Here is a 13,862-nt window from a genome sequence, read left to right as displayed (position 1 = left end):
GTGATGAAAACATGAATACCCTCGTCTTTTTCTGACGCTTTAATGTCTGGCCGCCGGTTTTTCGGGCCGTGCGTCGTCGTCTTCGTCATCATCATCATCATCATCGGCGTCACCTCTGCAACTGCACGACCAGCTCGTAATGTTCACCGTTCATCACGCACAGTCCACACGTTCTCGGGCGGGGGGGGGGGGGGGGTGATGTGGAATGAGACACGCGACCGCGTGTTTATCACACACGTCAACGCGCTGACATCGGTGCCACGTGGAATAACGGTTGCGGCGGTACAATGCAATGCGGTACAAACAAGCGCGATGGAGGCAAGCAGTTGTACAGCAGATGCTCGGGCCACGCAGTACATCACTTCCAGGAGTACACAAGAAAACAAGTGTGACAAGCATGAACCACATTGAGCGCTTGAAACCTTGAAGGGGAGGGAAAATGATCCATTGGGAACCAATTTGGACCGTTTCACATAGGGGTGTGCTCACTTTTGTTGCCACCCGTTTAGACGATAACGGTGGTGTGTTAAATGAATGAAATTGACAGTATTACACAAGCTGTACACTGACTGCTGTGTGTTGTCGCAAAACTGTGAGGGGGGGTACTCACTTTTGTGAGAGTTAATATAATTATGGTGCATATTTGTTCCTATGTTCATGCTGTTATTTGTGATTATCAAAAGACATCATGCAGTGTTTTTTTTTGGGGGGGGAGAAGGGAGAGATATAATCTACCATAATTCCCGGCCTATAGAGCGCACCTGGTTATTTGTAAAGGAAATACCATTTGGTACACAAATACGCCGCAGCCGTGTAAAAGCCGCAAGTGCCCACATTGAAACACGAGATATTTACAAAGAAAGACGGTACACAGAGTGTTTAATGCAAGCACCACCACCCTAATGCTAACGCTAGCTCCATCACGCTAATGCTAGCGCCGCGCTAACGCTAGCACCGTCGCGCTAATGCTAAGACCGCCGCGCTGATAGGGCCGGTTAAAAAAAAAACATACCGGTAAAAATCACGGAGACACGGCAGTAACACACTATCGCAGCGCTAACAGGGCTGGACCGGTAAAAGTCACTTTCTCGGCACATATATTCCACCGGTCTCACTCTTACCTTTCCCGCTCGAATGCCCCGTTGCGGCCGTTAAGAAAAATGCACAAATTAGCCGCACCACCGTATAAACCGCAGGGTTGTAAGCGTATAGGCCGGAAATGACGTTACGAGGCGTCCTTAGTTCAGTTTGCTGAACTGAGTTTGAATGTAACCCTATTCAACAATAATAAAAATTAATCTAAGCATTCTTTGGATGCATTAAAAACAGAAGAACCTCCAAAGTTGAAAATCTGAAAAATATCCATCTGTGGGTTTTCCGCAGAACACATTTTTTTGTTTCCTCCAGCGAACGTACCACACAGGATGGCCATTGCCCGGATTCAAACCCGAACCTCACAACCGTGGGGCAGACAAGCACAACACTAAGAACCGCGCTGCCAAGACTATGGCGGATTATTAACAATGCTTCCATGTTTTTTTTTTTTAATGTTGAATAAATAAATAAATACAATTAAAATAAACAAATAAAATAAAATAAAATAAAATAGGCCAACACAGAGGCTCAGCTGGTAAAGCGTTGCCCTCACAGTTCTGAGGTCCCGGGTTAAATCCCGGTCTCGCCTGTGTCCCACGACCCTCGTGAGGATGAGCGTAAAAGAAAATGGATGGATGGATTTCATATTCGGGAGGAAATTATTATTTTTTTTTAAATTCTACTTTGGAGGTTTCACTGAAACAATAAAAATAGGATGTATTGCCTCCCCCACAGAAAAAAACAAAAACAAAAACATGGTCTTACCTTTGACGAATGGCGGCAGAAATTCACCTGCATTTTAAAGACGAGTTAGTAAAGTATAAGACGCATGCGTGCCGGGAAAAAAAATCTCTTACCTTTGCGTCTCACCATTTGTCTTTCTACGTGAGGCGTCGCGCTTTCATCTAAACGAAGAGAAACAACAAAAAGTTCATTTTTGTTATTTGGGTGAAATGAAAGGATTTTTGAATTTTTTTTTTAAGAAAAACCTTTTCCGGGGATGACATCCTCAGGCGGTGTAGTGACAGGTTCAGCTAAAATAAAGATACATGTCAATCATTGCACGGGAACTGATACGCAGTCATGCAGTGATTGTCAAAGTGTAGTATAAGGAGCACTTGTGGTATGCGGACTCCCTCTAGTGGTAGGTGACGGAATCGCTTAATTAATGGTTCAAATTATGCTTAGATCAGAGGTGTCAAACTCGTTTTTGTAGTTATGATTTCCCTCAGAGGGTCGTTATAACTGTGAATCCATGAAAATCTTTCGCCTCATCATATTTACACATGAAATTTACGAACTAGTTTTGGAATCAGAAATCAAGCGTAATGGCTTTTTCAACTGTCGTTCATGTTTGGTAACACAAAAATGCTTGCAGTATCTCCAGTTTATAATTTATGATATGACAATTTGAAATTTTTTTCACAGATGATCAATCATGGGCGTTGATAGACATGACTTGCCTTCGGGGGCCACATAAAATCGAGCGGCAGGCCAGATCTGGCCCGGGGCCTTGAGTTTCACACCTCTGGTGTCGATCATGATTTTTTTTTTTTTGTGTGTAAAACATTTGACAAACAACTGCTTGTACGTGATCAAGATTCCATGTCATATTTGTGGCCTTAATTAACTTTTTTCATAACCGATGGATTGATTAAAATTTACCCACTTGTTTTTTTTTTTGTCATGTCACCGAGGAATTGTAAATAATGAAAATTTGAGAAAAAACGAAATTTTACTTGAACAGCTGACATTTGTGTCATGAAAAGTGGTTTGATTGTTCAACAATTTTACATATTTTACATACATATTTTGAGGCTATAAAATAACATTTTTTATATACATCTAACACTATTTTTATTTTTAATTTGATTATTGTACAAAATTAAAATGTGTACAAATGTAAATAATGTATAATTTTAATAATATATAGAGATATACACAAAACATATACAGCATACAATTTCACGAGTCATTGTTATTATTTTTTTTTATCTACAAGTCAGCTGCCCCTTTTAAAAATAAAATGTGGGCCTAGAGCAAAAAAAATAAAAAATAAATAAAAAAATTGCCCACCCCTGGTGTAAAACAAGACTTGTAATTTTGCCATTGGGTAGATAATATTGCTCCCTTTTGATGGTATTCATTTAACAATATATTCATTAACGTTAACATAATTATTCATCAACGCTAACCGAAATATTAGGAACGTCTCCTTCGTTTTGGCGCGCCCAGTGCCGCGAACCCGCCGTCTCTACCTCGATCGCCCGCAATCAAGGCGGACATGTAGGCCACGAACAAATCCTTCTTGTCCGTCAGTCCCAGGACGACGGCCTCCACGGCTTTGGCGGGGTCGAAGGTCACGTCGGGGAAGGCCCCGCGGACGGCGCCCACGAGGATGTGGTACTGCGCCGCGACGATTTCGCCGGTTCTGTTCAGGGCGGCCGAGGGGCTGAAGGAGACCAGTTCCCGGATGTCTGAGTTGGGACGGGTCAGAAGTGAGGAGTGACCGGTCAACGTGGAAAGACAAAAGTGTAACGTGTTTAATAAGTTGTTCATTTTTTCCGTCTGCGTCGATGACAACGTGAGTAGCGACGAGTCGTCACTTTTTTGCACCAGAATTATTTGGTACAACTTTTTTACAAATTAACTGTAAATCAAGGTACCACTCACACAACGGCTAGGTTGTTGTTATCAACAAAATATGGTGATCAATATCAATATCATGGAATTCCCAAGCTCCTACAATTGCCTTTAATTTGCAAACTGATTTAATTTGCGATAATAACGTACCGTTGAGCATATGAACGACGCCGTCTGTGGTGGCCGCCGTCACGTCCCGCAGGCCGCCTGATATTTTATTGACGGTGTCGTTTGCGACGCTGACGACGTTCCTGCCGAACGCCACGGGGTCCAAATATTTGACGACGACACTTCCTGAAAAAAAAAAAAGGGGGGGGGGGGACACGACAGAGTTTTAAAACGAGCAAAATTAGGATAGAAACTCAGCACTGATGACGTGCATGAACATGATTCATCAAGCGTGCATAGTCATCTTATTGGCCTCACAGTTCTGAGGACCCGGGTTCGATCCCGGCCCCGCCTCTGTGGAGTCTGCATGGGGGCTCTCCGGTTTCTTTCCACATCCCAAAAAACATCCAACATTAATTGGACACTCTAAATTGCCCCTCGGTGTGACTTGTTTGTCTCGATGTGCCTTGCGATGGGCTGGCAACCAGTTTGCGGTGTACCCCGCCGACCCTCGTGAGGATAGGCGGCAAAGAAAATGTAAGGATGGATATATATTTAAGAATAGATTGAGCGCTAACCTGACTAATTTGTGACGTTACTACACTATAATGCTAAATGTTTTCGGTTTGTATTTAAATTTTGGGGGGGGGGGTGCGCGATCACCTCATCAAAAAGCGCAGATAAACGTCAAACAGTTTTTTCCTCTTATGGAGTTGTGAGCAAATGAGCCATGGGCATTTTTTTTGGATATTACAACAAAGCTCCTGAAGCCCAAGGGAGCAGGTCAGCACAGAGCTGTGAGAGTGTGCCGCAAAACGGGGTGTGAGCGCACAACAAATGATTGCCACACACTGGTAACTTTTTCCTCTCTCTGATTGGTTGTTTTTCCTCGGGCACGGTTGTTTCTTAAAAATGAAATTAAAAGTACGAGATGGCGCCGATGCAAACTCTCCTTTAATTTTTTTAAAAAAAGAGGAAGCAATACCTTTAAGTAGAGCCAGAGCAGAGTCCAAGACGCCACAGAGGAGCTGCTGAATGGAGCCCAGCAGGCCGCAAACAAAGTCATCGGCGCAGGAGAACACACCTCTGCACCACGGGACCGGATCCAGGAACCTCAAGTCCGTTGCACCTGAACACGACGGCAAGGAGTCACTCGAACATCCGGCGAGACCGGATTCAATACCGCATCGGGAAGCTCCTCGCAAATCGAGAAACGTGCTCCGGTATGTTCTGCTGTTTTGGTTAGGAAACGGGCTACGAATGAGAGCAATTATTTAAGTGTTTACTTGAAGGATGTAAAAAAAAAAAAAAAAAAAGTGGGCCCGGGATTGAACCCTGGAGCTCAGAACTCTGAGGCCAACACTTTCCAGCTGATCCACCGTGCCGCCCTGCTTAATAGCATATTGCCGTAAAAACAACATTTTAAAATTAAAGTGACATCACAGCATATCATAACAATCCCCAGATATATTCGAAATACTGCATCGCATCTAGTTGGTAAAACATAGCTGACCAACCTTCGCTAATTTGCGCTATCGAGTGCAGCACGGCGTCCACAGCGGCGCAGAGCGCGTCCCTGAGGGACGCCGCCGCCCCGCACACACGGTCGTTGACAGAATGGAAAAGTCGTCTGCCCAACACCACCGGATCCACGTAGCTCAGGTAGAAGTTGTCTGGATTCGGGAGGACGATCGCACAGGTGAGCGACGTTTGAGAAGATTTCGGCGTATCGTCAAAAATTTGTGAGCGCGTACCATCGTCGTCGGAGAAATAGCGTACGAATCCGTCTTTGGCGTGGACGATTTCATCCAGCGCGTACGTGGCCGCGGACACGGGGTCGCTCAAGTCAGGCGCGCATTCTGGGAAGGAGTCGCAATTAAAAAAAAAGAAGTTACTAGCTTGGTAGATAATGATGCTAACGCTAATTCTAAGCTAATAGGTCACCTTGGAACTTGCTGACGAGATTGGAGACTTCCTCCGCGGCGTCGTACGCGGCTTGGACCGGGTCGGACATGATGTGCTGGACGTCTGGTACCGGATCGAGTTTGTACTTCATTAAAAATGTATTTCAATGTCTTAAAGCACACAAGGAAGTTTCTCGATACCCGACCTGGTACTGCCTTGTACTCCACAAAGTCGAACATGACCACGCCCACCGTCAGCCAGCACAGGAGGGCGGCCAGGGCGACCAGCAGCTCCACAGACACTCGAAGCTTGTTCAGCACCGCCGTGGCTCTGGATCGGACCGAGCCACATGCTGCTCCTGGGGGGGGCCCACTGGCGGTTTGGGCCCCTTGATGCGGGTGGAAAAAGCAACAATTGTTTCTGTTAAAGCCACATTTCCACATACAGTTTGTTAGTACTTCATCGGAAAAAAAAAAAAAAAACAATAAATATAATAAATTAAAAAAAAAAAAAAAAATATATATATATATATATATATATATATATATGGGGGGGGGGTAAATGTGGCTAAATGTATCTGTTATTTACTTTAATAAAAAAAAATCATGACAAATTAACATAAATGTCACGTCTCTTGTACAGTGCCAAAAACACAAAAATAAATAAAATGCACTACTATCGTTAATAACTGATTCATTAATTTTTACAGCTGATTTCTATTTTTTTGTCATTTGACTAGAATTATTATTTATGTTTATTTTAAGTCAATTTTTCCCGTTTCTAAATATTCAAAACAAACTTAAAAAAAAGCAACGGTACTTTTTTTTAAAGTCAATTTTCAGTTTTTGAACATTAAAAATTCGCAAGAAAATGCCGGAAAAAAGCCGCACTACTCTTGATGGCCACTAAGCGCCGCTGTTTCACACCAAGTTTGCAACTACTGCATTCACGGGCCAACTCCTTCGCCGCACTGTGGCTTGGAGGCTCGTTACATTTATTTCGTTGGTTGCTCACTTTCTTTCCCGTATACAAAACTGATAGAAAGGATTATAAATAAAAACACGTATGCGTCATGCTGCTACAGGGCCTCTTGCTAATGCTCGCGATATGTGATAGCTTGTATTTATAGCAACAGCGCTTTAAACACACTCGCCCGGGAGACGCGGCAACACTTTCTGTCACGGTTACATGCAAGAATATCACTAAAATAAGACACAGAGTAATAATAAACGTCACACCTTGTTTGATTTTTCTTTTCCCTTTCAGCTCAAAGTATATATAATGAGCAGCATTCATTCTTTTATTTGTCGAAAAGATCCATTTCTTTCTATTTTTTTTTCTCAATCTCGCTTCGAATAATGTGTGAAAAGCAATCTCAAAAACATGATTTTCAAGTAACCGCCTCGTTTTATTATTCAAGTATTGTGAACACCAGCAGAGGGAGCACATCAAAATTGTCGTGCATATTAAATGAGAATGCTCCATATTGTATGAAAATGAACAAATGCTACAATTTGGAAAGAAACAGAACACAAATGTTCGAGTACTGAATTTCAATAAAACCCAATCATCCAAATGGCATGTTTCAATCAAGTAAACAAGGAATAATAATTCAAATAAATTCCAATAAATAGCACGATGCCTTCAATCAAATTTGAAGATTTTGAGAAAACAATTTTCAGCAAATAAATTGATATTTTCTATTGATTTTGGTCTCAGTTTAATAGAAACGGCATGATGCTATTAGGCAATTAGCAATTAGCCTAATAGCGTGATTGTCTTAGTCATAGTTGGACATTTTCATACAACTTGAAACAAATATTTTAAAGTAAGTAATTTTGTTGTTGTTGCTGTTTTGGTAACAGCAGGCTAAAACTAGTTACGCAACTAAAATGTAGTTTCCGAGAAGGATTTCCCAATTTCGATTCAATAAAAATAAAAAGTGAATCTAGCTAAGAGTCTGAGTACTGCATGTAGACAATTAGGATTCTTGCAGAGATTTTCAAATCCATTTGAACGCTTTTCTAAGGCCTCCGAAGGCCGGACCCCCCCGTCCGAGTCATGCCAGTCAAGCCTACCGTCAGCCATATTGAGCGCTTTTTTTCCGGCAAAGAATCCTTTTTGATTTTGCCACAAAATAAAGTCCAGTTTAGTCAGTTATTCCATCGCTGAGCGCTTCTTCTTTTGAAGTTTCAAAAACGACAACAAAAACATTCTAGGGGAAAAAAAAAAAAGCATCAAGAAGTGCAGCTGACGGGTGAATGTGGAGCTGCCAGTGCGGAGGCATTGACGGAGAGGAACGGGGTGGGGGCGGATGGGCGGGGGGCGGGGGGGGGGCACACATGCCCACACAGGGTACAACGCGTCGAGGTAACTTTAGCCCCCTGGACGGTTATTCTTAGCGCGGCTGCTCTCATTCACCTTTTTTGGAGGGCAAAAGTGGGGGAGGTGGGGGGGCTTAACGGGGAAGAGTGCCCAGGGTGAGGCACAAACCTACATCAAAAGGTCAGGCACATGCACAGACATTATGGGGGGGTGGTGATCAAGTCAAAAAAAAATTATTCACACAATGTTTGTAGCGGTGGAAGCGTTCGCCTCACAGTTCTGAGGACCTGGGTTCAACCCTGGACCCGCCTGTGTGGACTTTGCATGTTTGCGTGGGTTTTCTCCGTGCACTCTGGTTTCCTCCCACATCCCAAAAACATGCGACATTAATTGGACACTCTAAATTGCGCCGAGGTGTGATTGTGTTTGTCTCGATGTGCCCTGCGATTGGCTGGCAACCAGTTCAAGGTGTACCCTGCAGCTTGCCCGATGACAGCTGGGATTAGCTCCGGCACTCCCGTGACCCTCATAAGGATAAGCGGCGCAGAAAATAGATGGATGGATATACATGAGTTTGTTCCTGACCAGCTACTTTAACAGCTAACACAGCTAGTAAATTCTCTTGATGTTAAAGCTCTAACATAGACATTGATTTACTATGCAATTACTGTACAGTAATTAATAATGCACACACCCCCACCAGAAAAAAATGGCAAAAAGTCAATCATGTGCACTATATGGAGAAGGTAAGGGGAAAATGAAAAAAAAAACCTCACATTTTCTAAATATGTGCCACCATCAAGAGGTTATGAAAAAGTTGCACTTTCATTCTAGTATGTCACCGCCACCAAGAGGTGTAGCCTACACTTTTAGTCCAATATGACAGGGGTACACTGACAGCATACTGTATATATTCTCCCCAAGCAGAATTTGTGAAATACTATTTTGAAATCTTGTATATATATATATTTTTTTAAATACGACTGATGACTGAACAACCGCCACCATTCATTCCTTGATGGTCTTGACGGCAAATTAAGGCGCGGCAGCCACAGGCGTGATGATGAGGGTGAGCTCCACGGGCACCGGAGGAAGAACAAACCTCTCCTCCCTCAGCAGTCGCAGCAACAGGTCGTCCGTGTCCCGCGGTAGACACGCGTGTTCTGAAGCCAGGCCGGAACGTCCTCCTGTACGGCCAACGCGGTGACAGAAAGACGTCAACGGGGGGCGTCGATCAAACAACGCGGAGAAGAACGTAACCTGGGAGGCGTCGAGGACGAGCACGGGGATGAAACGGAAGTTCAAGCTGCCCTGTTGGATGAATTCATGCTGCATCTAAGGAAATTTTAAAAACACTCAATTCAGTCCTCATTCCATTAAAAGGCGGTTCCAGTTGCTATCAAAACATTTGAACTTGGGTGTGTGGACTTTTCCTATCCCACTCTTACCATGGCGTAAATGTGTTTCGTGTGCAAACCGCGGGCGTGCACAGTGCTGCCTTCGACGTCGGCCTTGTAGCGCGGACTGATAGCCACGATGATGGGGGCTGACGGCTGATAGGAAAATAAACAATTATTAGAGTGTAGATTTCATCATGGAATATTTTGTATGAAATTTTAAAAAATAATTTAACACTTGTATTTTTTTTCTCTTCGCTGTGGTTCATTTAAAAAAATGTCCATTACAACAACAACAACAATAATAATAATAATAATATGATGTCTAATAATAGATACAGCATAAATATGTAGCATTTACCAGACAGAAAAAAATTTGGGTCATCCTGATTAACCTAAAGAGAACAATTTGTGTTAAATGTTATAGTCTCATAGCCGCTGTTCCTGCAGTGGGCCTCTTGGAGGCGGTGTTGCGCGCTGCATGCATCTAGCGACACATTTGCAGTAATTTAAAAAAAAAAAAAAATAATAATAATAATGGAAGAAGAATGTTGCGATAACACTAACATGTTTTTCATAGACTCGTAAGAATATATGCCTGTGAGTATTGTTGTATTAGGTGTTGCTACAGAGTTTTTGTTTAAATATTGTTTAATTATTTGAAGTTCAATACGCCGCATGAGCTGCTAATTCGAGCAAGCAGTCAAAGTGAGTTTTATATTGACTTGTTTAATATGAAACAAAGATATTACTCAGAAAATGCGTGCCGTTAACTTACGTCTGTGATAAAAGCGTGCTCCCACGTGGTATCGTCTGCGTTTGTACAGGGCCTGTCAACCGTGTCCATCTGTGCCGTTGATATTGCATTATTACAATGTTATTACATAATACAGTGGCCCCTTGACATGCGAGTGTCCCGACATATGAGTTTTTCGAGATACGAGCCATCTTTCAGACTGTTCTTTTGCTTTCACTTGCTAGCAAAAAAAAAAAAAAAAAAAAAGATAACTTTGAGCATTGTATGGTGACAGTAAACTTAACTCACTTCACGTAACGAGCAACACTTTGAAAAATTCTTTAAAAAAAAATCTACTCCTCGGTGAAGTTACTTGTTATTAAACTAAAAAAAAAACTAACCCTAACCCTAAAACCCAAAGAGAATTACACTAACTATAACAACCATATTGTTTTAGCTTTGGTAACGTCATTTTAGCCTCATGCTAGCAAATAACATAAAATGACTTAAATGGGCGAAAGAATAGCGCGAGTGTTGCCGTGTTGTAGCCCTACAAGCAACAGATACTTGAACAAAATGGTGGAGCCACATATGACAATACTTTAAGGCGTATATTTTTTACCCCATGTGGAAATCGACTACCGTAATTCCCAGCCTACAGAGCGCACCGGGTTACAAGCCTCACCGAGTACATTTGTAAAGGAAATACCGTTTGGTACATACATATGCCGCAGCTGTGTAAAAGCTGCAAGTGCAGAGATATTTACAAAGAAAGACGGTACACAGAGAGTTTAACGCCGCTAATGCTAGCGCTACTGTGCTAGAGCTAACGCTAATGCTAGCACCGCGCTAACACCACGCTAACAGGGCCGGTTAAAAAACACATCTGGAAAAAATTACTGAGAAACGACAGTAACACGTTAGCCCTAACAGGGCGGGACCGGTAAAAGCCACTCCCTCGGCACATATATTCCACCTGTCTCACTCTGACCTTCTCCGCTCGAGTGCCCCTTTGCGGCCGTTGGAAAAAAATGCACAAATTAGCCGCATCGCCGCATAAACCGCAGGGTTGAAAGCGTGTGGAAAAAAGTCGCAACTTATGGGCCGGAAATGACGATATTTCTGCAGCTTGCTGAGGAATCGTCACTTTTCCCCTCCGGGGCGCCGCACAATCACAATGAATTAACCGTGATGCACAAAATATTTATTTCTTTACATGCTATATCATGATGTTTATCACAAACACTTTTTTTTTTTTTTTTTTTTAGAAAGTATGATAAAGTGCAATTATCCTTATTCAAAACATTTCAAGATTTTTTTAGATTCGGAGGGGTAGTAAAGATCAACGACATTTCCACTGATTTCACTTCACTTGAATGTGGAGAGATGATTTGACATACGAGCACCCCCAAGGAACAAAATGAACTCCTAAATCAAGGCACCACTGCATACAAAAACACAAAAAGTACATTCGCTTTTATATATATATATATATATATATATATATATATATATTAAAAAAAGAGTCTTGCTTTACAGTAGGCTGGAAGCCATGTTTGGACAGGAAGTCAACGAGGGCGATCATCTCACAGGACGAGTCCGAGGAGTAGGTGATGAAGATGTTTCCTGACCAGAAAATCCATCAGAACATGTCCGCTTGAAAATATATACATATGGTTTTTTTTTTTCATTTTTTTTTTTGACGAATTACATTTATTACCAGGCGGCACGGTGGAGCAGCTGGTAAAGCGTTGGCCTCACAGTTCTGAGGACCCGGGGTTCAATCCCGACCCCACCTGTGTCAAGTTTACATGTTCTCCCCGCGCCTGTGTGGGTTTTCTCCGGGTACTCCGGTTTCCTCCCACATCCCAAAAACATGCAGCATTAATTGGACACTCTAAATTGCCCATAGGTGTGATTCTGAGTGCGGCAATTTGTCTCTATGTGCCCTGCGATTGACTGACAACCGGTTCAGGGTGTACCCCGACTCCTGCCCGTTGGCGGTCGGGATAGGCTCCGGCCCTCCCCGCGACCCTTGTGAGGATAAGCGGCAAAAGAAATTATATGGATGGACATTGACTACAGTGAGATAATCACTGGAAGTGACTTGATTTTGACCTAAGCCACTTTGCTTTGGTAGCCTTTGAAATTAAAAAGTTAATTATTATGAATTAAAAATTTATTATCAAATAATTAACGACAACAAAAAAAAATATTAAAGAATTAAAAAATTCTCCCTCTTTTTTCTCATCAATTTTCATGTTAATGGACAATAACACACTCGTCATGTTGAAGGTTTATTTTCCGTGATGAACAATTTACAGCATTTCCGTTTTACTCCCAGCGTACTCAACAGTCCGGCCCGGCCCCGCCCCGGCGAAAGATTTACCGAAGAGAACGCAACAAAGACGACATTCCAACGTGACAGGAAAATGACACGACGCCAGACGACGAGCGGCAAACCGCCACGCTACTCACTCGACTCCTTCGGCAGGCGCCGGCGTATCTGGAGTGCGCGCGAGGACCCCGGGGCGTCCGGCGAGGAGGCCGCCGCCCGTGTCGTCGTCACGCCGCCGGCTCCCGACACGACCGCCTCGGGCGGCACGAAGAAGTGCGGCACGTTCACCGAGACGCTCGGCGACACCTGGCTTCGTAGCCTGGCGATGAAAAATTATTTGGACTCTCTAAATTGCCCGGAGGTGTGATTGTGAGTGCGGCTGTTTGTCTCTACTGGCAACCAGTTCAAGGTGTGCCCCGCCTCCTGCCGGTTGACAGCTGGGATAGGCTCCTGCACTCCCGCGACGCTTGTGAGGATAAGCGGCAAAGAAAGTGGATGGATGGTAAACTATATTTAAGTGCTGTGTTATTTTATTTTATTTCTTTGAATGGTAGAGTACAGTGAAGCTACCGGTAGGCATCGATTACGTGCCGAGGGAACGCGTAGTCGTCGGCAGGTGTACGTTCGACCGACTTTTTGCAATTAAGTGTCACACGCGTCAAAGGACGCGCCCTCGTAGCGGCGGTACACCCAGCGTGCCGTTCCAAAATGGTAAACACGCGCGACGAGCCTTGGGCCAGCATGAAAATCAAGGTATCAAGGCGTGAGTTGCGATATTTTTATGTAGTAACGCTGCATTACAAGTACTGCCAATGTAGCGGCTGTGGCTAGCTGCAGCTAGCTTACAGCGGTGATGCTAGTTTAGTATCGGAAGCATCCCATCGTCGACGGCCACGTTTGAGAATCGTGCTTGCGCCCTTTCGTTAGCGAGACTTGAATGTAGCCTCACTTCACTACCCCCCGCAAGTCTTGCTAGCAGTTTCAACACTCAACCTCCCCACAATCCCCCTTTGAGTACAGAAACACACACACAAAAAAAAGCAGTTTTTTGGTTGTTGTGGTAGTTTTACCAGTTTTGCGATGCTAGCTCGGGACTTCTTCGCTGATAGCAGCCCAGAGCGCCGTGACGTCTCAAGTCGTGACGCATTTCAGGCTGGAAGTCTGTGGATACAGCGTGGATTACACTTTTCATACTATAGTTGCGGCGGCCCGGTGACTCAGCTGATAAAGCGCTGGCCTCACAGTTCTGAGGACCCGGTTTCAAATCCCGGCCCCGCCTGTGTGGAGTTTGCATGTTCTCCCTGTGCCTGCGTGG

At 43.7% G+C, this 13,862-nt stretch overlaps 2 protein-coding genes across 9 annotated transcripts in view; both read right to left on the bottom strand.

Annotated features, from left to right (window-relative positions):
* Positions 1-6,210, bottom strand: part of si:ch211-266g18.10 (trichohyalin) — a 23,280-nt gene extending 17,070 nt beyond the window's left edge. For 6 of the 8 annotated variants that reach the window (XR_009798606.1, XR_009798605.1, XR_009798608.1 and 3 more), the window contains exons 1-11: positions 5,957-6,210; positions 5,791-5,874; positions 5,601-5,705; positions 5,364-5,519; positions 4,832-4,975; positions 3,889-4,032; positions 3,354-3,572; positions 2,085-2,129; positions 1,953-2,000; positions 1,861-1,887; positions 20-121 (exon numbers count right to left, since the gene is read on the bottom strand). Coding sequence is in view for 1 of the 8 variants with exons in the window: in XM_061844873.1 (XP_061700857.1) it covers positions 20-121; positions 1,861-1,887; positions 1,953-2,000; positions 2,085-2,129; positions 3,354-3,572; positions 3,889-4,032; positions 4,832-4,975; positions 5,364-5,519; positions 5,601-5,705; positions 5,791-5,874; positions 5,957-6,194 (1,312 nt within the window). In the remaining 7 variants the exon portion in view is untranslated. The remainder of the gene's footprint in view (positions 1-19; positions 122-1,860; positions 1,888-1,952; positions 2,001-2,084; positions 2,130-3,353; positions 3,573-3,888; positions 4,033-4,831; positions 4,976-5,363; positions 5,520-5,600; positions 5,706-5,790; positions 5,875-5,956) is intronic. The other 2 variants (XR_009798610.1, XR_009798611.1) reach the window with 2 other exon arrangements.
* Positions 6,004-13,862, bottom strand: LOC133513790 (E3 ubiquitin ligase TRAF3IP2-like). Its single transcript, XM_061844875.1, has 8 exons — positions 13,618-13,862; positions 12,688-12,866; positions 11,747-11,835; positions 10,252-10,320; positions 9,525-9,629; positions 9,337-9,411; positions 9,179-9,263; positions 6,004-6,139 (listed from the first exon to the last, which is right to left on the bottom strand). Exons 1-7 carry the CDS (start codon positions 13,839-13,841, stop codon positions 9,189-9,191), a joined length of 816 nt encoding a protein of 271 aa, XP_061700859.1. The 5' UTR covers positions 13,842-13,862; the 3' UTR covers positions 6,004-6,139; positions 9,179-9,188.

The sequence above is a fragment of the Syngnathoides biaculeatus genome, chromosome 15, assembly GCF_019802595.1.
Source record: "Syngnathoides biaculeatus isolate LvHL_M chromosome 15, ASM1980259v1, whole genome shotgun sequence".
NCBI lineage: Eukaryota > Metazoa > Chordata > Actinopteri > Syngnathiformes > Syngnathidae > Syngnathoides > Syngnathoides biaculeatus.
This window is presented reverse-complemented; position numbering and strand designations above follow the sequence as displayed.

What these genes read in the sequence shown, in the direction of transcription:
- LOC133513790 (XM_061844875.1), bottom strand. Translation starts at nt 13,841, where the DNA reads ATGCAAACTCCACACAGGCGGGGCCGGGATTTGAAACCGGGTCCTCAG. An exon ending in GCGCCTGCCGAAGGAGTCGA is followed by an intron (nt 11,836 to 12,687) that starts GTGAGTAGCGTG and finishes TTTTCTGGTCAG; the next exon opens with GAAACATCTTCATCACCTAC. An exon ending in AACATGGCTTCCAGCCTACT is followed by an intron (nt 10,321 to 11,746) that starts GTAAAGCAAGAC and finishes TCAACGGCACAG; the next exon opens with ATGGACACGGTTGACAGGCC.